General features: G+C 43.4%; 1 protein-coding gene across 1 annotated transcript in view; it reads left to right on the top strand.

The window, feature by feature from the left end:
* Positions 1–6,329: 6,329 nt before the first annotated feature.
* The window catches only part of UNC5D (unc-5 netrin receptor D), a gene marked incomplete at both ends in the record, with an annotated part of 127,239 nt that continues 107,422 nt past the window's right edge, over positions 6,330–26,146 (top strand). The window contains one exon of the mRNA XM_084302359.1: positions 6,330–6,408. Coding sequence (XP_084158485.1) covers positions 6,330–6,408 — 79 coding nt within the window. The remainder of the gene's footprint in view (positions 6,409–26,146) is intronic.

Below are 26,146 nucleotides of genomic sequence, written 5' to 3' on the forward strand. Positions count from 1 at the left end.
ACCTCAGGCTTCACAGGAAGCATGTGGCAACAGCCAGGCTAAAACTCCGACCGTCTCATTAACCCTAGTGCAGAGCATTAGCATCTCTTCGTGCTAGTTAGCCGATGTTCCTTTGTCAGGTTTCATATAAATACTTTCTGAGCTTTTCTGCCCTTTTTTTTGGTGTGTTGTTTTTTTTTTTTTTTTTTCCCCCTCTATTCTCCAATTATAAAGCTCCTTTATGGATTTCCATCATCTTATGACCTGTGATTCTATCCGTCTGTATTTCATTACAGGACTGCAATCACACATAGTCACCGAGTGTCTCTCAGCCTTCACTGGCTAATTGCCCCGAGAAGGTCTTTGTGAATTCAGCTTTTCGGTGCCATATAAGTTTGGAGGAAAAAAGGTGGCAATAACTTCCCACTTGATACGAAGGTTCTGAACTTATTCAGTAATAGCCTTTTGAGAACAACTCAGGCTACCTCTGACTGCGACTGAAATAGCTAGACGTGTCACTCACTTCTCTTCTGTGAAGGCAGAACAGAAACAGCCTTGCTCGATGTTTCGTGTCCCTTGCCCTCGAACTGTACTCCTGCTCGCAGACAGTAGCATCCCTGCCAGCTCTGAACTGCAGTGTGCTCTGTGCAGCAATGTTTGGAAGAAGCTCTTTAAAGTCTCTTACTGCTTGAATCCATTACCTTTTTTCTTTTTTATTAACCTCAAATTACAAATAGCAAGGCTACTGAATTGCTTGTCTGCTCTCCTGCTGCTTTTGCTTTTTTTGTTTGCTCTCAAAGTACGCGTTCTAATCCATGCACATCTCATCCTTGCATCATCCATTTCTTGTCGTGCACCTCCCAATCCAAGTAAAAGTTCAGACAGGAGGATCAGAGCCAGGATGCTAAATCTGGAATAGATATTTAGTGAGTGACTGTAAAGGATGGGGAGTACCAGTGATGGACGCTTTCTATTTGCAGTCTGAGCTCTTTCCACAGAGGTTAGAGCATGCTGAATAGCTGTCTGCCTGTAATCCAGCAGCAGTCACAACAAAAATGCCTGGGTGTGTGACAAGTGAATGTAGGAGGGATTTGATTGTTAATTTCTGTGGGGAAATCTAAAAGGGTATGGAAACAAAATAATGGTAATTAATGCTGAAGTAGGAATTCTTCTTTGCCCAGCTGAAGGAAGTGCTGTAGGTAAAATTTCAAGAGCAGCTGATTTCTCCAAATTAAGACTCAAGGAGTGAATTGGAGTATTAAGATTATGACACTTTCTAAATGCCCATTTCTTATGATTTTAAAATTGATTAGTGAAGTTCAAATGTTCATCACCCCCTTGGCATGTTAATCCACGTTTTCATATTCTGATGCAAAGCCAACCACTTCAGCATTTTACTTTTTTATTGGATTAACTTTGCTCTGTGGTGTTTGTCGATTTTTGGAATGCATAAACACAGGAAAATGCAAATAGTTGTATTTCATCTTAGATTAATCAAATTAAAAGTATAGATTTTTAACTCATCAGAAATAATGCCTTATGACAGCTCAAATGGTTACTTAGCTTTAAAGCACGTGGGGCACAGTTGTTTAAAGAAGCATCACAGGCATTTTAAGATGAATTTTTCCACCACCACTGAGGATGCTGAAGGTTTTTCTCTGGAATGAAAAGGTTTGTATCATTTTTAATTAATAAGGAAACAAAAAATGACACTACCATTTTACTAAAAATGCAGAATAAGGAAAAGATCTTTCAAAACTCAAACTAAGAGTTAGGTACATTGCAAAGAGTGAGACTACATTATGGATCAGAGGTAAACATGCTACTCTGGTATCTTGATGAACGATAAGGCAGAAATTGGTATGTAAGCCTGCCGCTTTCTTTGTGCTTGCACTTCAGAGTACTCTATCAAGCAATGAGTTGGGGTTATGTTACAGGGCAGAATAATGCAGAAACCCTGAGATTCTCCCAGATAAGTCTTAGCTTTAGAAAAGTAGATATGAGCTTCCTGATGGGGAATCAAAATCATGTTTTCAGGTGTGTATTTGTACAGTAAATTATTCAGCCACTAGATGTCCTAGTGCACAATGCAGATCTGCAAATCCAGCAGGAGCAGTGCTGTACCGGCATTACGAAGCTGGAGCACAAAATATCTAGATGATGAGCGTTTAGCCTATGGACTCACAAACCACAGAATATCACTGAAGAAGCTGTGACTTCTGAAAATATATTCACAGAAGGCTCGCATGCAGGCTGTGACTGCCTGGTTAATTCCCATCATGGATAGATGCTACTGTGATAGATGCTTCTATGCTAGCATGTCAGATGCTGTACCAACTCAGTCTGTTAGGGATTGATTCTGAGCACCATGTGGCTGTATCTTGCATCCTGCTACTAAATACTTTTATTGTATTTTGGGTATTCCATCCTGTTGTTTTATAAGACTTGACAAACTCATAAAAATGCAGACCCACTGCTAAGGGCAAATGCAACTTTGAAACCCTGACCTTATGCGGAGAAGTGGGAGATGTTGCACCAAGAGGAAAAGAAAATATGGAACTTTTATCTGATGGTTCTTAAATTTCTATATTGTAAAGAGTGGAAATGCCGGACCCTCATCTTGCAGCTGCTGTCTCTGCTGTGAGATATCCCAGCCATCTGCCTGCGCAATGTGTGCGGTGGAAACGGGTGATGCAGAACGGGTGTACCATGCTTAGGGAGAACTTCTGAGCCAGACCTGGCTACAGAGAAGGAGAAATGGCTGAACAGAGCAAGTACCAGCTGTTGGTTTGGTGGCTGGCTTAACAGAGGATGTTCTCTAAGTGAGGCTGGACAGGGGTTGGTGTTCTTTGACTATCAGGAGATCCAGAGCTCCTCGCTAGCACTCACCTCTCTCTCTTGATGGGAGGGAGCTCTGCAGAGCAGCAGAGGCAGGTACAGGTGATCATAAATTGGAGGGCAAAGGAAATTTCAGGGTGAATTTCAGCTGTTTCTGTGTATTTGCGATGCCTTGCTCTGCTCCGTTGTTACCTCTATGTTCAGGCACGTAAGACTGGCTCTGCTGCTCAGACTGGAAGTGGCTCATCTGCCCTGCAACCTGCCTCTGAGAGGAACAGGAGAGGCTTAGGCAAGGTAGAGCATCCTTTTCATGCTCTTATCTTGACTGTTTTTCAGATCCAATTTTGTTTAGGGTGCTCTTGTGAGTGAGAGGAGGGGAAGGATAAATGTCCAAAGTATGATAAGAGCAAGGATGTTTTTTATTGACTTGTGTGCCGTTACGACGGAGCCCATTCCGAGTGCTTCACATAATTTCATTACTTACTACTTGCTACAGTTGGATGTTCTTGTCTGCTCCTGAATTATTTACCTGTTGTACAGATGTGAATATTTGCATTAGAGCCAACTGGTACGTGTGTAATGTGCTGTGATATATATCAATGAGTTGGGTGCATTTATTCTCCTTTTATCATTATATCCATTGTGCATACAATTTTTCAGATTCAACAGTCCTCTCAGGTATGTTTTTAGTTGCAAGAGCTGCAAAATGAAGCAGCTTTGTTTTCACCTGTTCCTGAGAGCATGTCAGCAATGCCCTCCCCCAGCCTATTAACGGACGTGCAGGTGATGTGAATTCTGATTTATTGCAAATCACCTGTGGGCTCCTCCAAGGCTGTACATCAAATAAGGAACAAAACATAATCACCTGGCTGCAGGCTTGTGTGTTGCACTTGAGAAGAGATACGGACTGAAAGCACCTTTGCAAACTCAGCTGGAACATTTTGCTGAGCTTCCAGTGTGGAGGAGGTGATTTTTTTTATTTTTTCCTTCAGGCTGTAGCCATGTGGTTTACTGGAAATTATTGGGGTGTTTACATATTCTAGCCAGAAAAATAACTTCATAGTTGTAAAGTGCTGGTTAATAACTTAATGTGGTTGAAGGTTAGAAATCTGTCGGCTCTTTAGCAGCTATCTCAATGGCACGGCCTGAGATGGAACCTGAGATGTGGAAAAATCACACTCAGAAGAGTGGGGTGATGGCAGAGCTGAAGGCTCGAGCCAAGACTCCCCGTTAGGGCTCTGCCCATCCCTCCCACAGGCATTTTTGTGCCAGCCGAGTGCATGGCTGCTCTGATCGCTGCATTCAGGAGTTGCTGTGGCTTGCTGTGTTTCTCCTTTTTGCTTTCTGCTTAGTTTCTTTGTCAGCAGCTGCATCAAGCTTCAGATTTTCAGATTCCAGGAAATCTCAAAACCCAGTTATGAAATATGGACTCTGTCAGAAAACAAACACTGTTTGCTATACAGCTTAACCCTTGAAATGCGAAGGATGAACAAACTTCTTCCTTCTAGCATTTTCAGCTTCTCCGTTAGTTTTTCTCCATTTTCCTCCAGTAGGGCCATTAATCCTCTTCGGTGGGTTCCTGCCTTATCTTTCATTCTTGCTCACACCTTGATATCAGAAGGCAGATCGCAGCTTTCCCTGTGACTCCCCTGTTAAAAGCACTGCGTGGATGGCCTCTGTTAGAAATGGTGTTGTGTTGGGCTGTTGTAGCACATTGAAGCCTTGTTTCTGTAAGGTGCCGTACTATCGGGGTGTGTATCACTGCCTACAGAAGGTAGGATTTCACCTATAACTGCATTTCCCCAGCTCAGAACTTGCTGCAGTCTGCCCCACACGATGTCTTTGGCTGTCGAACGTTTTGCTTTTTGTATTTCCAGGCGCCCTGACCGAAGCCACCAGCTGCTGCCCTCTTCTCCTTGCGCTCTGTTCTTCCTTTCAGATTGCTTGATCAACGGAGAGCTCGATATTTTTATCTAAAGCACCAAACACTGACTCAGTGGTAGAGGCAAAAATAGATGGCTAGCTGAGTGTGAGGGGCTGAGTTTGTGCTGACAAGGGGGCATGGTGGGTGCTGGTGTGCAAACCTCCCCAGGTGCCTCCCCATCCCTCTTGCCGTGTGTTTTTTGGGGGTGATGGTGGTTGTTGGAACTCATTAGATGTAGAAGTGACCTAAAAGGCTGTTGAAAAAAAGGTATTTTTCATATATTTGCTCTCAGCCTTTGCCACTCTGCTCTCCATTGTGAGCTGAAGCCTGGCAAATGCGTGACAGAAAGGGAATAAGAGATCTTCTGATGTGATGTTCTCAGATATTGATTTTTTTTTTCTCTCTTAAAATTCTGTTTACAAATTCCTTTTGCCTTAATTATTTGTTTCCAGCTGAAAACAGTACAAAGCTAGCCTGCAGGACCAAGTGCTGAGCCTTGTCCTCACGTCCGTGTCGCTAATCCCGTTGCGTTTTTCTAGAATTTACCAGCCAGGGGCTTCTGGGTTGGCAGCAGCTGCCGAGGGCATGGGGTGTGAGGAACGAGGACGGCATCTCAGATTTGGGGTGGGTTTCTTTGTTTTTTGTTGTGTGTTAGTGCAATGCTGTAGTAGGTTGGCTAGCAGCAAGCCCTGCTGGCCTTCCCTAAAGATGGCTTTTGGGGTCATGAGTGTGCCCCGTGTGGTTTTAACAGGGGGGACCCCACAGCGAGTGCCTGGCACCCATGGGGGATTGTCCCTGAGGGGGGATTGTCCCCGAGGGGGGATTGTCCCTGTGCCAGGCTCTGGAGGGGGTCAGGGCATGGGTTGGGAGGTGTGTAGGGGGGAAGGGAGAGGGAAACAGTGACACTCCTGGCAAGAAACAGCATTTTTGATCACAGCCCCATGCAATATTAATGAAGATGGCACCAAATGTGTTTGCTTTGGGGTCGGGGGTGGCTGCTGGAGGAGTTCCTCATGGGCTCGTTAAGAGATGAAGTACTGTTCTTTTTATCTCTCTCTTTTTTTTTTTTTTTTTTTTGGGGTGGGGGTTAAGTGCCCAAACCCTGAGGGGATGGGGTGCAAAGCAGCACCCCTTTACCCACCCCAAAATAACCCGGGTCCCCTCTGGTGCAGCCGGGGGGGTGCTGGGGTGGGGTCGGGTGAGGGGAGAGGGGTGTGAGGGGTGGTGAGGGGGTGCTGAGGGGGGTCTGAGGGTGCTGTGGGGGTGCTGAGGGGGGTGCCAGGTGCTGCCCTCCGTCAGTGCCCGCCCCGCGCGGCTAATTGGCTGTGGGGGAGGGGCGGCTGATTAGGGATGCGGCCGGCGCTGGGCGGGCGGAGCGGCAGCGGCAGCGCGGAGCCGAGCGGGGCGGGCGGGGAGGCAGCGCCGAGCAGCCCCGCGTCCGAGCGGAGCGGGGTGCAGGCAAAAAAAAAAAAAAAAAAAAAAAAAAATTAAAAATAAATAAATAAATAAATCCAGGAGGAGAGAATCGTGCCGGCTCCGCGGGACCGAGCGGGGCTTCGCCTCCCCTTGTCCTTCGCAGAGCCGCGTAATGGGGGCTGCGGGGAGGCGCTGCCCGGAGCGGCTGGCGCTGGTGCTGGGGCTGTGCAGCTGGGCGGCCGCGCTGAGAGGTAAGCGGGGACCCCCCTCCTAAAGCCCCCGGTTCGTCCTCGGGGAGCTGTCGGCAACTTTGGGACCGGGAGGGACACGGGAGGGTCCCCACTGGTTGCTCCGAGGGGCGCCAGCGCCCGGGGCTGGGGGCGTGTGGCGGTACCTGGGCGCCAGGTGGGGGTCGGAGGGCTGGGGGCTCTCCCCTGCGTGTGCCGCTTCAGCCCGGTGAAACGCTGAAATGATATTTTGGGGGAAGGAGGCAGAGGCTGTCGGGCACCCCACACCCATCACCACAGCATGGGGGCGAGGAGCGCTGCGCTGCCTGGGGGCCACCCGGGCACCCTTCCCGGCCAGAGACCCCTCAGCACAGCCACCGCCATCAGCCGCTTTTCCCAGGACGGAGCGAGCTCCTAACAGACTCAGTAGATCCTAAAAGATCCCTCTCGCCATCCTCATCGCTAGCCCTCTGTGGGCGTCTCTCCTGGCATCCCTGTTGTGGCCGCGCTTCCATTGCCTTCTGCGCGCCCTTTGCTGGCCTCAGTCGCCCCAGGGAGCCCCCGGCTGCCACCTGGGTGCTGGTGGCACCTTGCTGCGGCCCTGGGGTCCTCAATGGCCCCTTGCCCACCGTGCCCCCAGCTCCAGCCCTCCGACGGGTGCAGGGGGCAGGAGGTGGTGGCCTGCTGGAGGGCCCCTGGGGCTGAAAATCGTGCTTTGCAGAACAGAGACCGAAATCGTGAGAGTAGGGTGAAGTCTAGCGTTCCTTAATTTCTTAAATACTCCCGTTAAGAAACATCCCTGATGGCAAAGGACTGTGTGTGTGTGTACATCGGTGCCGCGAGGTGCTTGCTGCTTTTTGTCTCGCCCATCTGGCACAACCCTGCGGCAGGTCTTGCACTGTGCCAGGTGCAGTCAGGATCGGGCCCTGTGAGCTCCCCAAATGTCCCGCTGCGAGTCTCACCTCTCGCCTTGCTGCTAAGGAGTAAGTTTCAGCCATCTAATTGAAGTCTGCCGTGCAGGGTGTTTCGAGTTCTAGACTGCAGCAGAGTTGGTTTGGGGCACTATCACGAGGAAGAAGAGGTTTTATTTCGGGTGGGTTTGGTGGCAGTAGGCTCTCAGTTGCGAGGTTGCGTGGTGTTTCTTTGTGGCTTTGGCTGAAGCAGTTCACCTCGGTTACCAACCCACTGAGCTGTAAGCGTTTGGTTTATGAAGTTGTCTAAGAGCTGCCTCTGAAACAAATTGTATTCCGGGATTCTGCGTTGAGTGGGGTTTAAAGAAAAATGAAATGATTGCAGATAACCTTCACACTGCATTTTAAGTCTGTTGGAATGAATATACATACGCAGCTTTGGGCTTTTATTTTACAGTAAACAGTGTGCAGACACTGTGGTAATTTGGAAATGAGAAGAAAGTCACTAATTTTTTAATCTCATTGATGTGTTTGAACTAATTCTGGGTTGCACGCACCTGAATAAAGATATCTCTAAAGCATGAGTGTTAGTATTCCTCTGCATCTTGATATTAAAGCCTAAAGCTATGTGTTACATGGTGTTCCTAGATCTGAGTACATTTTGTTGTAAATAAGCATCGTTTAGGGATTTTCCTGTTTCTATTCCAATAGCATCTGTGCATTTACTGTACTGCTTGGTAGCCACTGCATCTTGCTGCTGATTTTATTATGATAAAATGCTCCGGTAAGCCACCTAATGGAATACAGGTAAGGCTGTGGACAACAAGCTGTTGAAGCAAACGTCTCCTTTTAGTTTGAAAATATTGGATTTTTTTATTTGCCTCTTCTTTTTAAACATAAAAAAGGCACTCATAATATGCATCTAGAGGGCGGCGTATGTAAAGCACTATTCTGGAGCTATTCAGGAGGACAAACCAGTTTCTGGACAGCAAGGCTCTTGGAGAAATAACGCTTGTTTTAGAAAGAAAGAAACAGCCAATTCTGTTGATACTGAAATAAATCTAGTGGTGAAGGCAGGACTGATAGGCAAGGTATTTGTATCCTGATTGTACCTTTTGTCTTGCATTTAATAACATCCTTGTGTAAATTAGATGAGCCTCCGTTGGTTTCATTATGAATGGGCTGGAATTTCATCTGTGTATCTAGATGCTACCCATATTTGCAAAGTACTTCATTGTCAGCGGCTTAGAGCTGTGTAAGAGCCCTCACTGATGCTTTAGTTGCGGAATGTTGTTGATCTGCTGCAGCCAGCTCTGCCTCAGAGTTTATTCTGCATTAGCGGAGTAGGGAGGTTTTCAGGTGTCCTGATTTCTACATCTGAAGGGAAGTGTTATTTCTGTTGTTTTATTAGATTGACTCAAGTCCTCTTTCTCTGTTCCTGATACCCTGCTGAGAGTAAAGCTGTTTGATTATTTGTAAGTGCATTCAACAGTTTACTGTCTGAAATATTTCTCACATGCCAACCCCAATTGCATATACACTGTGTCAGCAGGTTGATTTATTTGATCTTAAAGTTTTCATGTCATCAGTATCTCAGCTAGCTGTAGATTTGGCATATTAACAAGTGATACAGGGCTAAAAAAAAAATTAAGACAAGAGTTCTATATCTCTTGTATGACTTTGTTCAAATCACAGTTCAGAAATATATTTTAGGACAAAGCATTCATTAAAATAAAAAACTGCATGCCCACCTTTGAAGCATCCTTCCACTCTACCATACGGTGTGTAAGGTCTCATGCACGTTAACCTGCTAATTCTAATTTGATACTAACTTTGCAACTGCTCAGAAAATAAACTTTGTTTACATATGGATTTGGTTTTACTCAATAGTTTCTCTCAGATCTTCACAGTGATACAAGCTTGGTTTGCTTGTGGTATAGTTTTACTTTTCATAGGTAGAGAAACTAAGGTTTGAAAGAAGGCTTTCTTATAGAAAGCCATAGGAAATGTGGGAGCTCAGAAGAGCAGTATTTCAAAACTGGGTATAAAATGTGTAAGTTGTCATATTGTGGAACTGATGAAGCATCTATGCTTGCACCTGTTTTGTTTGTTTGTTTTAAGTCCTTGTGTTATGGCTTCTATTTAGTCCTGATTTTTTTTTTCTGCATCTCTTGATGTACTCATAGTCTGTTGTAACATAGTTTGTGAGGTAGTGCAAATATTTCTATTGAGTATGGGACTGACTTTGGACATGAATATGCTCTGATTTTTGTCTGTTATAGGACACTGATCCTTATGAGGATTGTTTTAATTTGCACTCTGAGAGTACTTGAGTATGTTACTGCTTTGCACAGAGAGGATGCAATGAATTTCTGGCATGCTACTGATCAGAATGGCATTTAGTTTGCCTTCAGTTACACAAAAAACTGAAGACTTACATGTTTGATCCTGTCTTGGAAGTGAAGTGCAGGCAGTCTCCATCGTGCACTTCCTTTCTAATGCATGCATCTCTGTGAAATACTTCATTTTTGGAAAAACGGGATAATTCTTCCCTCTAAGGCAGTGCATTGCAGTGGTGGTTTTTCCTGGTTTGTCCTCATATGCATTTGGCTTCTTCATATACGTGCTCAAGAGATGTGCAGTTCCGATCTCTTCAGACGTAGAAAATAAACCTTGAGCTCTACAAGGGTGAAATGAGCTTTCCATGCTATGAAAGAAAATGTCCATCTTCATAGAGTGAGAGGACTTTGTATCGAGGTGAATTTCGGCAGGGCAGAACAGACGCTAATCTGCTGCTGATTGCACACTGAATTACAGAATGCAAACACCAACAGTTGGATATAAGCTGCGATGGAAAATTACTTATGGTGCAAAGGATCCCTCAGGGCCACTTGATGTATGTTTTCTCTCTTTTCAGTCCTGCTTTCTGGTGAAAGGTGGAGTCTGGGAAAAAGCAGAATTTTAACACCAGAGGCTGCTGTTTCTGTTGTTTTTAGAAGCTGCTGCTGTTGCTGTGAAGCAGATGGTCAGCTTCGTTTGTATGAAATGGAAAAAGGTTTCATTTTCCGCTCTACTTTTAAAGAACCTTAATTGCCATGTTGTGTCACATTGCCTTACCTTATAGCACAAATATTTGTAAATATGCATTTTTTTTATACTTCATCATGTTTTACTAGAATTCAGTAAAACACATTTTAGATATTTCATCTTGCAAGTAGGTATTGTAAGTTGCTGACACTACGTACAAGGCTTGGTAATCCCAACTCTGTAGTTTACCTTCATAATTTTGATTAATATCTTTTTTCATCGACCTCCACCACCACCCCCTGCACTCTCCTTTTGGTGGCCTTTCTTAAACACCATCCAAAACCGTTGATAATAAAGAAATGGCCATGGCAGGCTCTTGGTCACTCTGGTCCACTTAACTTGTTCTGCACTGCTTAACACCAAATACTTTATAGGAACTTCCTTGAAGGGGATGTCAGAGGACAATTAGACTAAAACATGAAGTTCCCTAATGAATGTTCTGCTTGCTACTGCTGTAGGTATTTTTGTCTATTTTTTCCTGTTTTTTTTTTTTTTTCTAACTTCTAACAGGTTACAGATCTCAGAGACACCCTGCTGCAGTGAGTTCACCTAGTTTCATTTAGGTTAAAGTATTTCCTTTAGGAAGCTTAGCATGCTTTGAATTTATTCAGCAATTAGCTTGCTTTTGGATTATTGAAGAGGATGAACGTAAGGTATCAAATCAATTTGCTTATGCAGGGTATTTTGTGTGTGCTGCTGTGTCTGCATTGAGGTAGAACAATGAGAAATTAACCTGGTTGCTTAGACAAGAATATGTACGTGGAATTTCATGCATGCATCATAAGTGTAATTTCAGTTTGTGGTTATCCTACTCTTTGTATATTTTCCTTTATTTAAAAAAGGAAAAGAAAATCATTGCCATGTCTTTGAAAAGCGTATCTCATACTGTGAATGTCTCGTTGGAAACTTCTGCTTAATGAATAGTGGAAAGAGAAAAACAAGCAGTCAATGACCTTAACTTGTGGATAACAATGTCCTGAAGAGTTTACAGAATCCCCAAGCCTGTTGCTCACAAGTGAAAGGAGAAGCAGCCCGGGACTGCAGAGCTGTGAGAGAGAAGCAGTGGGAACTGGGCCAGCCCAGTGCTCACTGACTGCTGTGCTCCCAGCTGATGCGAGGTCAACATCCGAGGGGAAAATGTCCTCAAGGTGGCTCCGTTCTGACGCCCGATCTGTCTTCTAGAGCCTGATGTTCACAGAAATGAGCCATGGTGGAGGGAACAGGCGTGCCAGGCAGAGTAGAGGCAGCATCCAGTCATGAGTGCAGCAGCCCAGCTGGCCCTGCTGTCTGCACCACCTCATTCCAGTCCCGTGGTGGTTTGCTTGGGATGTGGATGTACCTGCAGTTTGTTCCCAGCTCTGGAGCTGGCCTGTAACTGGGCTGAAAACATGGCTTTGTGTTTCCTTTGTGAGAGGTACGGTCAGCTTCCATCATGCTACGTGCAGCACCAAATGGCAGTGGTTCAGCATACGTGTAGCTGGCTTCAGTGCTGTGGGGGTCTGGATGTGTCAACCCTTGGAGCACTGGAATAAAGGAGCATAGTTCATCTGTAGATGAAGCTAATTAAACGTGTTTGGAAATAAAAAGTGTAGTCAAAATGAATGAGGTAGGAAATAGCGTAGCTGGGCAAGTTTTTGTTTGTTCATGTCCATGCCTGCTTTAAACAAGCAACAATAAAAAAAACTTTTTAAAATTTGTTCTTTCATTCCTGTTGAAAACGCCCCGTCTACCCAGCTGTCAAGAAACACAGGGCACCTGCTTTATGCTGAATTAAAATAATATTTAACATGCTTTGGCATCAAACTTTTGTTGTCAACTTTGACATCTTTCTGAAAACATCTACTCCTGGTTGATTGGAGTGTTATCTGTAGAATGCTGAAAGAAAATATTTTGGATCTCGTTTGGTGTGTGTTTAACTCGCTGCACAGCAAACTGCAATGCCATGCAGGCTGTTTATCTGTAGATGGTTAAAAGAAGTGTACTGTTACTTGTCTTCTCGTTGGATGTGTTGCTTTTTTCTCAGTAGGAAATGCTTTTGTGGATCTGAAACTTTTCTTCTGTGATCATTTCTGCATGTGAAATTAAATTGCTCGAGTCCTGGCAGACAATGAACATAAAAAGAGCAAATATGGAGATTTCTTATAAATTGTGAACAGTTACTCACAAAATTGCTTCTATGCTTACACCATTCCTAATAATAAATTGCATTACAGAAAAACAAATTTGCTCTATTAATTGAATTCACCTGTCATATAAAACCAGATCTGATTTGCAGTTCAACAGATGTGTCTGCGACTTTTATGGTGACAAATGCTTCAGGTTAGCCGTGTTCTAGGCCAGATTTAAAACCGCTAAAGATCTGTGGTAAGCCATTACCCTTTGAAATATTAATTTCAACTTCCAATTCAGGAGGTATTTGCTGCTGCTGATGTATTGCAAGGTATTTACTGAGTTGGAACTTTCTTCTACTTTGGCTGTAGAGAACATGGACTGTTTGCTTAGAGTAAAATAGTAATGCTGGGTAGCAGTTGGCAGCACTCTGCCTGTCAAAGCCACGTTCTGCAGATCAATAATGAATGCAGTGGACGCGCTGGAGGACGCTAGGCGGTGCGTGTATTTAACGCGTGTCACTCCTCTTTAGCACCGTGTCCTAACTGAAGGCTTCCAGATAAAGTCCTGGATGTTATGCACATCATGTAATTCTCAGAGCTAAGTAATCCCGAAAAAATATAGGCTCATTAAATGAGCTTTCTAATTCTGAAATTTAATTGTTTTTTCCTAGATAATTATGCATTTTTAAAGACTTCATGAACTTCCCTATATGGTTCATAGGCAAATGATCAGTAATTTCCTTTTTGTAAGAGGGAAAGTAGCTGAAAAATATTTAAGGGATAAACACAATAGTGGGAAACAAACAAACAAAACTCCTCCTTTACCATTATAAATTACAGAGGCTTGTTAGAGTCAGTGGGTCAAACCTGTACATCCAAAATTGAATAACTTGGAATAACTGAGGCTAAGGTGGAGTCACGTGAGGCGAGATGCTGGAGATTTGTCTTATTTTTCTGTGTACTGCGTCCGTTCCAATTTTTGTTGGGTTGGGTTTTGGAGACCTGTAATCAGCTGGAATAACATATGATATAAGGCCCAACACATATTATTTATTTCTGAGAGAAAGCAAACATCTCATCTCATTGCAGAGGGCTGTGCAGTAAATAACTTTGTGTAACAAAAAGTTTCCAGGTCTCAGCGTGAAACTAACCTTTGGAAAGGTTTTATGCATGGAACGCCAGGGACTAGAACCAGCACAGAACCAGCAGTCATCTTGGAGCCGGGATTTTCACGTAGCAAACAGAGGGTCAGAGCGGAAGTTTGGGTTTTGGTGAGTCTGGCTGGCAGTTGTTTCGGGGGCTGCGAAATGTTGCTGTGAGACGTTCTGCTCTCGCTGCCACGTGGTGGGTTGTTGGAGGAGAAAGGAGGAGGGATTCCTCCTGCAGGAGCTCCCAGGCTGCTCCCTCGTTGGAGATCTGCCAGCCTGGCACCAAGAGCAGAAGGTTGGCAGCTATGTAACCCTATATTGTTTAACCTCATACTATAAGGAAAATGTATGTATTCATGCATTTTTCTTGTTATCAGTCCAGCTTCTTAGACGCCTTTTTTCCTAAATAGACAAAAATTCAGTAATGTTAATTTCTAGTAAACAGTGGTACCAGAAGAGGAAACGAGTTAGTCTTTTCCAGTTGTCATTGGGTAACATTGCATAGCTCTCCTGAATAGACAGAGGCACTCCATTAATACCAAGTTTGCCACCATAACAGCAAAACTCCCTCTACTCCCACTATAATACAAAAAAAATGCAGAGCTTATTTTGTGTCAAATGAGCTAACAAAATAAAAGATGAATTTGAAGTATTTAATCTGTCAGCATCAATGAATCTGAGAGGATTATCATCCCATTACCGCTAATAGATTTTTTTCAAAAATAACTTAGCTACTTGACTTGCCTATTTCTATGAAGATTGTTATGGATCTAATTTAGACTACAATTTAAATATTCCTGCTCTATTTTGATTGAATCTGGGAGTTAGGAATGTGTTACCTGGTTTATGTTGAGCTTGATAACTTTCCTTCAGTCACTTGAATACAGTTATTCTCGTGTCTTTAATTCTTCACAGAGATTGTGTTGTGTTTTCTGGTGTGAGTTGTACCAAACGTAACTTAAAAGCACATGCTTGAGAGCTGTAATTTAACAAATTACAGGCCAACCTCCCCTTGCTTCCTTCCTGAGGAATTAGTGAGAGGTCGGAATGGCAAAAATAAAAATTGGCAATACCCTTGTGATGGATATCCTCCTCCTCCTTCAAATGAGTAGCAGCATTCCTGTGGAGTTACTCTAGTACAAGGAGAAGACTGAAGATGGGGATTCTCATCTTCTGAGTCACATAACCTTATCAATGCCTGCCAGTGATACAAGGCTTTTTGGAGATAAATGGGTATAACTTCATTCTTTCCCTTAAAGAAGTAGAAAGGGAACAACTGTATCTTCCTTCTACCTATCTTCCAACTCTGTGGGGAGGAGGGAGAAGAGCACGCAGGCAGAGAAACTTCCTAATTCACAACGGAGCCCAAGTTGTAGGATTTGACATAAATAACTGAAATAAACCCCTCACAGAGGTCTCAATGTTCAACAATTTGAAGTACCGCAGCAAAAGGAGACCATGGGATCATCAGTATTGGTCAAAAAATTGGTCAAAAAGCTGTCACAAGACACGTGATGTGCCACCAAGTTGTGTGTGAGGGTTAAAAGTTTGCACAAGTTGTAGTGGGACCTTGCTGCTGCTTCATCAGTGGGATCATCTTAACCAAAGCTGGGTGAACTGGAGCTCCTGTTGCACGCAGAACGTGGCAGATCCTTAGGCCTTTCAGAAGACAAACCAGAGGTTGCATGTAAATGAAGGCTGCATCTACCTCGTAGAGCTGTAATCATCGCCACAATTAGCATTGCAGTGCTGTAGCTCGTGATGTCAGACTGAATTACATGGCTATCAAAATTCTGCCGTGTACTTCAAGAACTGTTTGAATTCTGTGCATAATTGAAGGATTTTCAGTCTCCAGTATTGTTTAGTGCCTTTCTCTAGTTTACCATGTCTAAGCACAGTTTCTAACATGAATGCATTAAATACAGAAGAGGTGGCAAACATAGGAGCAAGTCCAGCAGTGACGGGATACCACTGTAGGAGGGGGAAGACTTGTAAAACTAAGAAAATAGTGGCCACTGTATTCTTGGTTCTTCACCTACTGCTTTGATATGAAGTTGTGTGTAACTAAGTGACCTTTCTAGCTGGTTTTACCATATCCAGCAGATCAGCTTCAGCCACCAGGAACTGATTTGTGTGTTTGTTTGAAACACAGCCCTGCTCTTTAGCACTTTTACCCCTTGAAGATATGAAAGCACTCAAGAGATTTCATATTTTTTTCAAAGGGCAGGAGCAATGTTAGTGAAAGGGGGGGTGTACAGAAAACTGACTTCTCTACCCTTACGTTACAGAAAGTGCTGTCACTGACGTGCTCTATAAATGTTCTCCAGCATCTTCTGGGTGAGTGAAGGGGCAGTGTAGGCAGAAGGTGAGGGAGCTTCTTTCTGCTCACCAAACATCATTACTTGTCTGAAATTACTTGTCTGAGAACACATTGTGTGTACTGCTTGCTGTTTCTTCTCCTTTCTCTTAGAGAATTGCCTCATATAAGGGAGAAAAGAATAAATGTTTTGGAGCTCAATTCAGAGCCTGCTGCTGCACACTGTGGTGGTAGTTAGCCAACCTACAGCCCCTGTGAACGAAATCCTAGCCAGTAAGGGCTTGGCAGAACTGGTCTTGAGAGATTTTGGTGCCATTGGAATGTCAGTTATAGTTACAGTCCCCTCAGTCCTGCAGGGACAGAAGATGCACACCTTATGATGGGAACAAATAACAACTGCTCTGTGGTCCCGTTATATTTGGCTGCACTGCACCTGCTGCACCACCATGCAGCCTGCACTATTCCATCATCCCAGCCTGTCACGCTTCACCTCTGAAGCACTTAAACGTGAGAGTAGAGGAAGCTGCTCGTGGGAAATGGGACTTGGCTTGGTACGGGTTCATGTGTTTAGCCCTGGCGTTCTTTGCAAGCATACAACATTATGAAAAAAATGCTAACAGCTCATGCAAAGGTGGTTTTTAACCCATCGAAACATCTGTATTGAAAATTATTTATTAAAGGTAGAGAATAAGGGGAGGTTTAAGCTATTTTTCATACTGTATAGCCAGGAAGAAACTTCATCAATACAAAAGATATGATGGGGGGAAGTAGGGGAGAATGACTGCTTCATTTTTCAGTGCACAGTTCCTCTCACAGCTGGAGATGAAAATAAACAAAAATCCCTAGGTGTTCTTGTTTTTTGTTATTGTTCTTGTGGGTTTATTTATTTATATTTTTTTAAGCCAGACAGTCAGAATGACATGCAGCACGTCCAGACAGGACACTGGCTTGTACATATAGGACTACACTGCCCAGATTTTTTTTTTTTTGTCATATCATGAAGGAAAAAAACAAAAAAAAAACAGAAGGGAAGCAATGATGTTTAACTCAACCCCAAATGAGACATGTAGGAACCAGCTTTGGCCAAAAAAATGGGGCCCCTGTGCTCTTTAAGTTGGGTTCTGCTGCTATTAAATAGGGCTGATCTTTGTAGGGGTACCTGGGTAAAAGGCATTCCACCTGAAAGGACATCTGAAAGTTTGGGAAAGCAAAAAGCATCGCTGTTCCTAGAGCAACAGAGCGATGTTCTTTCTGATTTAGACTCCAGGGTCATGTAAGCAAGCTCTATTTCGGTGTTGAAGGCTCTCTATTAAGACTTAGCTGGTGCTGATACATGGTAATGGCTCATGATGCTTCTCATGAGCTAGCCTGACCCTGCAGGCTACTTAAAATTCCTGTTCAGTGTCAGCTGCGAAGCAATGTCTGAAAGCCATAAAGAGGGCTGCAATACTCCAATTAATTGCCAGTACCTCTTTAATGCCCGTTGAACTCTTCAGATCCTTCCACAGTTGATTATTTTCTGCGGTTGTGATGTGAGAGAAAAGGATCACTTAATACAGGGGATTCAAATGGACGTGGAATAAATAACTTGTAAATTCTAAACAATAATCCATTACACTGGGGTCTGTCATAGCTGAGGGCAGTTTGCTTCTGTTTTTATACTGTTATTTTAGCTTAGTAGTGCTAAAGTGTGTACTTGAAAATCTTTATATTGGGCTGGAGAGTATTATTTTGTTGGGAAATGAAAACACTGCTATCCTTCAAAACACTTCAATGTATATTTTCTATATATTTTTCTTATTTAATGAAGCTTTGGGAAATAATTAATTATTGCAACACGTGCCATGTTCACAAGCCATGCTGAACTTCACAGAGTTCCTAGCAGCACTGATGACTTTGACATTTCCAAATATTTTCAAGGTATAGTTGACATCTGAAAACCTCCAGGTGGAAATGTTGTTTCATGATTTGTTAGCTGATCTTTTGCTTGTCTTCCGGTGATTTTCTCTTGGCTTAGGCTCAAGATTTTCTTCTTTGCTTCTGTGGGATTAAGTTGGATCTGAGTTTGAAAAGAGACAGCGGTTAGGGAACAAGAGGGAAGCAATAAAATCTATTTAAATAAAGTAGTTTCTCTTCCTAGGAACAAACAGAACTTGTTTTAAGCCCAAGCTGTTCTTCTTGCACTTCTGTTTATTTTAAATCTCCTACCACTGTGGAAGGCAGTAGGAAAAATCCTCTTCATGGCTATTTAAAATATTTTCTCAGTGGTTTAATAACAAGAACTCATGAAATTCTGTTCGAGCATCTGATGCCACCATCCTGCAGCAGTAACACCCAGCTGCTCCTTTTGCTCCTGGTGGTGATGTGTGCCTCGGAAGAGGTGTTACAACGTGCTGTGTTGTGTGTTAGCAGAGAAGGCTCCGTTGGAATTCCTTGCCCTTGTTCAGTCTCCTTTAATTCTGAAAAAAAGGGGGATAACTTATGTGCAGTATTTGAGTTATCCCCCAGCCAGCCTTGAAATACTGATGCAGAATACGTGCAGCGTTACAAGCAAGTTGCTTTTGTACAAGCCATTGGTGAGCAAGCTGGGGTTTGGCCAGGGCAGCTAAGCTCTGCTGCTCCTGTTCCTGATGTCTGTGTGGTGTCTGGCTTGGTAATAGCATCGTGTCTTTGTTAAGCAGATTACAAATTGTCCCCTTTGCAGTTTTTTTTTTTTTCCAGGTTACTTCATAATATTTACTGCTATGTAGCTGTCCATAGGCAGTGCACGTGGATAGTTTTAATGCATTTGAAAACAAGGGTATTTGTCTTGCTTTAGTGCATTGCCTGGAAGAACTTCCTCAAGACTGTACAGCAAGTAGGGTTGATCAAAGGATCGCAGCCTTATTTTTTTCAGTGAAAAAATTATATTGTCTACAAGTGGCTTTCCAGTAAAACAGCCCCATCTCTGGCAAGCGTTAATAGAGATCTAGCCTGTCCCACGAACAGGCTCCTGTTCAGAGTACCGAGGTGATGTGCTGCATTTATGAAAACAGATTTTAACCTCTAGGTTGTCATTAAACAATTTCTGCTGGAGATCAGCAAATCTCCAGTGGTTATTACTGTCTTAGTAACCTCCTGCACTGATTTGGCACTACAGATTTGTCAGTAACACCACTAAGTAAATTGTTTTAATAAAGAGAAGACTATGACAAGGTGACTACGAGAATGTCACTTTATCATGTCAAGGATCTTCAAGACCAATTCAGAAAGTTGGGCTCCTCTTAGTGCTCCTGCAGGCACACGTCACCGCGTATTTGTGCGTGGTTTTTGTGGGACTGATTGGAGCACAAGAGACCTGTCAGATTGGCAGGTAAAGGAGACGCTGTTAGGGAGCTTATCTGAGTTGCTTACGTTTCCTACATTCACCTTAGCAGGCAGAGGGGATATTTCAGGAACTCTTCAGTTGCTGTGTGGTGTTTCTGAGATGCTTCCAGAAAGGTTTGCTCTTCATCACTGACTTTTGAGACAAGGCATGTAATTAAAGTAATTTAATTTACAGTACAGTTACTCGCAATACGGTCTGGCTTCTCTTGATCTTCTTGTTTGTTTTTCACACAATAGACGTGCTTCTTGGTGGACAGAAATGGAAGTTGCATTACTTAAACGTAGTCAGCACCTCTCAGGTAAATTCAGGCTCTACCGAATAGCAGTTTCATAATTGGATGAAAAAAAGAGTGAAGTAGAAAGGACTTCACCTAGTTGTACAATGAATTTAAACTAAGGAAACCTCCAGTCGTGTGTTCCAGCTGCTGGGTTGTGACACCCAACTGCACACCTAAGGAGAATTCAGCAAGGTTACACATCGGCCTTTGAAAAGCTGGGGTGCAGCAGAAATGACCAACAAGTTGTGTTATTTGGTTATTCTGTGTAGTGTCTGCTGAAACTGTCACATTGCATTTTTAAAGCATCTTTTGACTCCCTTCCCTTTGTGTAAGATGAGTCAATAACTCCACATTATGACTGTGCCAGTTGTAATATTCCTTCTTACAGACTGCTCATTGTGAACGTGGAAGTTAAATTTAGTGTGTCTGCTACAGTGAGAAACCCCGAGTTTATAATCAGTAGTTGCTATCCCTAACTCTGTGTCTACTTCCCATGCTTGAAGTGATAACTGAGATGATACTGTGAGAATACACAATCTGCTTAGTCGCATAATGAAATCAGCATTTAAGCTGCAATCCCATTTAGCCTGCTCTTAAAAGCTTTCTGTCTTGTAACCTAACACTGAAAAAAGCCACATCAGAGCAGATTGAGATGTGCTGGCTGTTAGGCTCGGCCACTGAATGAATCTTGAAACCCCCTTTATGGCTTGCCTTTCCCTTAGTAGGTAGGTATGGGCTAGACTGAACTTTAAGAAAGTCAAATAAAATCTTTGTGCCTTGGCTCCTCCTCTGTGGGTCCCCCCAGTTTATTGGTATTGTAGGGATACGAAGAATTGATCTGATTCTGCAGTAGTTTGGAAGCTGTACATTTGTTGGGTCAATCCTAAATTCTCAAAGCAAAGCGAACAGCAAAATGCTTACGTTTATAAACAAATGTGTGTTGTTGTCCCACTCCTAAGTGAGCTAGGAAGCTGTGGTATCGATAAAACCCTGCACATGCGTGTGGTGTAGCTGTTCTCTTACTTGGTTTCTCCTTTGCACCATTCCTCTTACAGCAGATGCCCGTGAACTACTTGACCTAGCTTTCATTTCAAGCACAGCAGAAACTAAAGGGAGGGGGAAAGTTATTTCAACAGGTATTGACTTGGATTCTCTCCTTTTTTTTTTTTGTTTGTGTTTATTTTATGGAAACATTTGTGCAGTGTTTTCCACATGACATTCAGAGAGGAGGCTTAGAAGTTGGTTCCCTGGGTGGCCATTGATGGGAAAATGGAAAGCAAGTGTCAAGTAAAAGCAATAGGCACTTATTTATAGTGGAAGGAAACACTGCGCACTGCTCATCTGCTCTAAAAGGGGGAAATGGGAAAAAACACCACTGTGTTCGTGTAGACCTGGACTTGTAATACAAACACGGGAGCATAAATAAACTCAATTTCTTACAGCCTGCAAATTGCACCTCGCCTGCATCACACCTTGCCAGACAAAGAGCGGTTGCCAGCATTGTGTTGCAGTTGTGTGCCCCAGCAATGACTAACGAGCAAAGGTGCGGATTGTGAATGGTATCGCCTCCTTTCTGTCATCTTATGCTAGTTAATAACCTGGAATGTCTCGTTGCACACCGGGCTCTCCTCCTCTCTCTCCCCCCTCTCCATTTATTTGCATCTTTTAAAAATGACCTTGTTATACTTTCAAAAGACAAATCCTCGCGAAGGCAGGCTGCAGTAGCTGCTGGCTTCCCCATAGGCAGAGTTCTCCAGCTTCCAATTAGTTGCAGAAGAAATCCAGCTGACAAAGAAATAAAAGATGGAATTGATATACTCAGCTGTATGTAATCAAGACATAAACAACTCCAGAACATACATCAACAGGGCCTGCAACAATGGTTGTAACTGGTTTATATTCTGCAGACAAAGGGCTCTACTTGTGGAAATGCAGGAAATGATCGCGTAGTATGGCTTTATGTGTGCCCCACGGTGTAAATTGCTCCATGGTGTAGCGCACCTCCTCTCTTCTACTCCATGAAATCCCAGCGATGCCCTGGCTTTTGCTCAGCATTGGTAACTCAGCAAGACTGAGGCAGATGAAATATTCTTTGACATACTGCACCTCAGTTTGCATTATTTCAGCCAGATTTTTAATTCTTTCATCTAGGTTTATAGCATGTTTGGGCTCATTGCACGTACTAAATCTTGCACTAGTTCCAAAATACTAATTTGAGTCTGCCATGATTACCTTAAATTTGGCTGTCCATGTACAGTGTTTCTTCCCAAAAGAGTTTTCCTGATTTTTCACCTTTATCAGAGAACTTTACAGAAAATAATTTCCAAAGGTATCATAAGGAACAATGGGTAGTTTCCTATTCCTTTAATGCGTTATCAATATCTTGATGAGATTTAATTTTCTGCTGCAGTTCGGTGGGTATTTTACTGAGTCTTCCTAAATATTGTTAAGAATTCATTATGGTTTGTAAACATAGGCATGGGTTCGTACCTGTGTGTACGTATCCTCGTGTGTTCGTGTTGTGAATGCTCAGTGAGCTGCTCCCAGGTGCTGTGAATCACAGGAGTCTCGTCTAGATGAAATCCAGGCTGGTGATGAAGAGGCAGGTGAGAACATTTATTTTTTTCTGGAGAATTCTCCGCATCCAAAAGGGCACTCTGAGGCCACGGAGCCACACTTTGCAGGTCTCTGCCTGCATGACGGCTGTGTCTGGCCTGGGCAGACACCTTGCAGCTGCTGGCTGTCAGGGTAAAGATACCCGGTGTGTCTTTTGTCCCCTTTGGACTTAAGTTTAGCCCCAGAGATGCTATGGTCAGGTTGGATTTACATTCTTATGTTACCAAGCATAATAACAAGGCCTCCGTGACACTCTGATAAACTAAATAGTATTTTACCCAAAATAATTCTGCACTTGAAGGCAAGCAGGATAGATGACCTAAATAGATAGATGCCTTTCACCTATGAATATCCATATCAGTCAGTTCTTTGTATCAGTCTGGCTGTGAGAGATAAAAATACAAAGCCATGCCGGCTCTTACAAAGTTTGAGAAATTCTTAGTAACGCTAGGAGCTAATAAATTATTGCTTATCAGAAATAGGAACGTCATGTCTCAATGCCTGCATTTTTAAAATAAACTTCAAAAGAATATCTTTGTCTTACAGATTCCCTAGTTTTTCATAAAAGGCTGAAAAATACTTTTTGGACTCTTAAACTGCCGTCTTCTCTCAAATCTGTCTTGACAACTGTTTAATGGTATTACCATCACAAATGGACTTCACCATTTGTTGGAGATGTCGGAGCAATTTTAAATGACAGTGGCGTTCGTGTAGGCTTGCTACCTAGAAAGGAGCTGGATTAAAGGCTAAACTCCTCTTGTCTGCTGTGAGCTGTGCTCCATCCATCTGGTAACTGGGAGTATTACGGCCCCGAAGCTGAAGGGAGTCCGGTAAGGTGGGAAGGGAACAGTGCTGCAGGCCAGCAAACTGTTGGTGTGGGTACTTTAAGGTGTTAAAGTACTGCCCAGAAGAATGGGTTCAATTTCTGATCAGTGTTTTTCTGATTCACATGATAGTTGTGCCTGCAGGACAAGCCTGCTTTCTCCTTTTCAAGCTCTTAACTTAGGTTTGTGCATTGTTGCTTTTTTCAGCGTAAGCTTTTGGGGCAGGATTTGAGTGTTTGAGGGGGAAAAAGGAAACATAATTCACTAAAATGTTATTCTTGAAATGACTCCGTCTCTTGGACACCTGCTTTAGATCTGACTTGGAGTGGGCTGTGAGTGATGCCTGTGAGGACTGGTTGGCTGCCATACGGACTGCAGGAGTGCGGGTACGAGATGCTGGGAAGGGAGCAGGTGCCCATATGCTTCGCGGGGCTGAGTGGCAGTGATCGGGTTCTGTTGCAGGGGTTTTTCTCCAAACTAGTTTCATTGTCAGATGACTGTATGAGCTTTAGGCCTGACATGTTCTAGAAAGGACAATATGTGTCCTCTCCTGCCACTGAATATGCCTATGGGCTTTCCCTCTCTAACCTGTACCTATGATCCTCCAACTGCCCGTAGACTTTATTTGTCATTCCCAGGTGCCAAAGCCCTGTACAAACCGGTGGTTTAATCCTTACCTTCCTCTGCTCAATGAACGGGCAGCAGACTGCTTGTTGGTGTTGGGGGTCGGGTGCTGTGGGCTACCCGTGCATCGTCACTTCTGCTGCAAACCCAGCGCTCAGGAAGGTGCTGGGAAGTCTGACGATGCTGCGGGGAGGGCAATTGTGGGAAGTCTTACTAAGGGACTCCAGTGCACAGGACTCAGGCTACAGATTCTCTCTTTTTTTTTTTTTTTTTTTTCCCCTGGAAGCTGAAGGTAGCTTAGTGAACGCGTTTGTTAATCCTTGATATCAAAGATTGTGTACCGGTAACAGCAAATTGCAGTGTACTGACACTTCTGATGTGAATTATATGCCTTTACAGGAGCCAGAGTCATGTCTCCTGACTGCCTTGTTTGTTGACACTGTGGAGAATATTTTTTCAGAAGTAAAGCTGGGTGTTTCCAGTCGCTAAAATATAGAGGAAAGCCAAATGGTCAGCTAAATGACTTTTTTTTTTTTTCTAAAATGTATGCTAGCGTAATTTTGAATAGTGTGTGATGTTTGTCCTTGCCGTGGTTCTCTTTGTCTTTCTCACACTAAAACAAAGGATATTAGTTTGCCTTTCTCAAGGGAGGAGCATTGATCTACTCATGAGGAGGTCTGGCTTGCAAAGCTTGTGAAATCCAGAGGAAATCCTTTGATTGGCAGCGAGAATTGCCACAGACTTGACTTTGCATGCTGTACCCTCACCAGAGATTTGCTTTGATGCTACCTTGTTTCCTGCTAATACAGGAACAAAAGTTGCTGCATTCCCAATTACTCCTTCAGCTGCTGTAAACACGGTCCCTTGGGAGGGTGCTCGCTTGGAGCTGATTTGCGTGTTTGACGGCACGTTCTGCTCCCCGTGTTAAAAATGTAGGGCAGTAGCTGTCAGAAACTGAGACCCTCTCTTCATTTTTCCTTCTCTTCTGTGGGTGGATAATTATATTTACAGGCACAAAGAAAAAATCTGCTGTCATGCAGACAATTTTCATTAATTTCGTAATAACTTAATCTGTGTCAAGAAACATAACATGGATCAAAACCTAAATGAGAATGACTTTAAATAATAAAATCGTGGCACATAGCTGAGCTTCAGTGCATTATGATTCAGACTTGGGGAGCTGTTAAAGTTTGACTGTTGTGGTGTATCTCAGAGGAACTATTTTTTTTTTTTAGTTTAATATGTTAAATTGCATTAAAATTAAAGTACAAAAATAGCCTCTCCTAAATTACATCTGCAGCATGTGGCTTCTCAGGCCTATTTACTTTCTTTTTTTTTTTTTTTTTTCTAATCCTGCTAAAATTATGACTGAGAGTGTTATAAGCTTTTCTATTATACACACGGTAAAAACCAATTAGTCTTGCAGTGCTGGGCCTCGAAGCCGACTGATGTAATGTACTCGGTCATGAACAAAGGGAAATTATTGGACTCGTTTGCAGTGGAAACCACCTCAGTATCTGCCTGGCAATGCCAGAGCTGCCCATCGGGCCCTCCTCGTGTGCTTGGGGAGCTGGAAACCACCAATGTTGGTGAATTGGTGGCGTCAGCTTGAATGAGACAGGAGCACGGTGAGCATCTCTGAGAAAAAGGGCTCTCGTCAAAGCTGGGGGGCGTCCAAACACAGTGCAACCCAAAGCTCGCTGGGGCAGGCAGCGAGTCTGAAGAAATGCTGAGTGAGGGTTAAAAAGAGCAGGTCATGGATTATAAATTACAGTCTGGATGTAGCACAGAAAACGGCGAATCAACTATTGAGTGTATACATTAAAAAATAAATCCCTGCCTGCTTAAGGGAATGTCTATTTAGGGAAAGAGCCTCCTGCAACAGTGTGTGCGTTGTGTTAAGCCTCTTCTATTACACCTTTTTCTTGGGTGGATATTCCTGGATATTCCTTTTTTTAAATCCCCAGCTCACTGCTGAAGGGCATTGGCTTTGTACAGTGTTAGGTACTGGCAAGTAGAAGGGTTCAGCATGGGATGTCAGGGTTCAAAACCAAAATTGTGCCACTGGTGAATGGTTACGGGTCACCCCGCGGACCAGGAACAGTGGAAGGGTGAGAGCACTTGGCCTCAGCAGTGAATTACAGAAGCATTTGCTCAAAGAGCTTTCTTCTGCTGTTTTCCATTTAAAAAATGATTTAATTGTAGGCGAATTAAGGTGTGTGTGTTTTTTTTCAGATGGATTACTGCCATCGATGAATTTCGTAAACCATGACCCCTACCCTGCAACCTCCTCTCAGAGGCTTGCAAAAATACCCAAGCTGCTTAACCACGATGACATAATTGTCAAATATGAAATTGTGCTTTGACTGCCTGTAGCACTTGCTGTCACTTGAAAATGTCAGAAGCGACTACTCTGGGCTATGCAGGCATTTAAATATCTGTCCACAGTATGTTCTTTGCTTGATCAAAAACTTCAGTCA

The sequence above is a fragment of the Netta rufina genome, assembly GCF_964035555.1.
Source record: "Netta rufina genome assembly, chromosome: 27".
NCBI classification, from domain to species: Eukaryota; Metazoa; Chordata; class Aves; order Anseriformes; family Anatidae; genus Netta; species Netta rufina.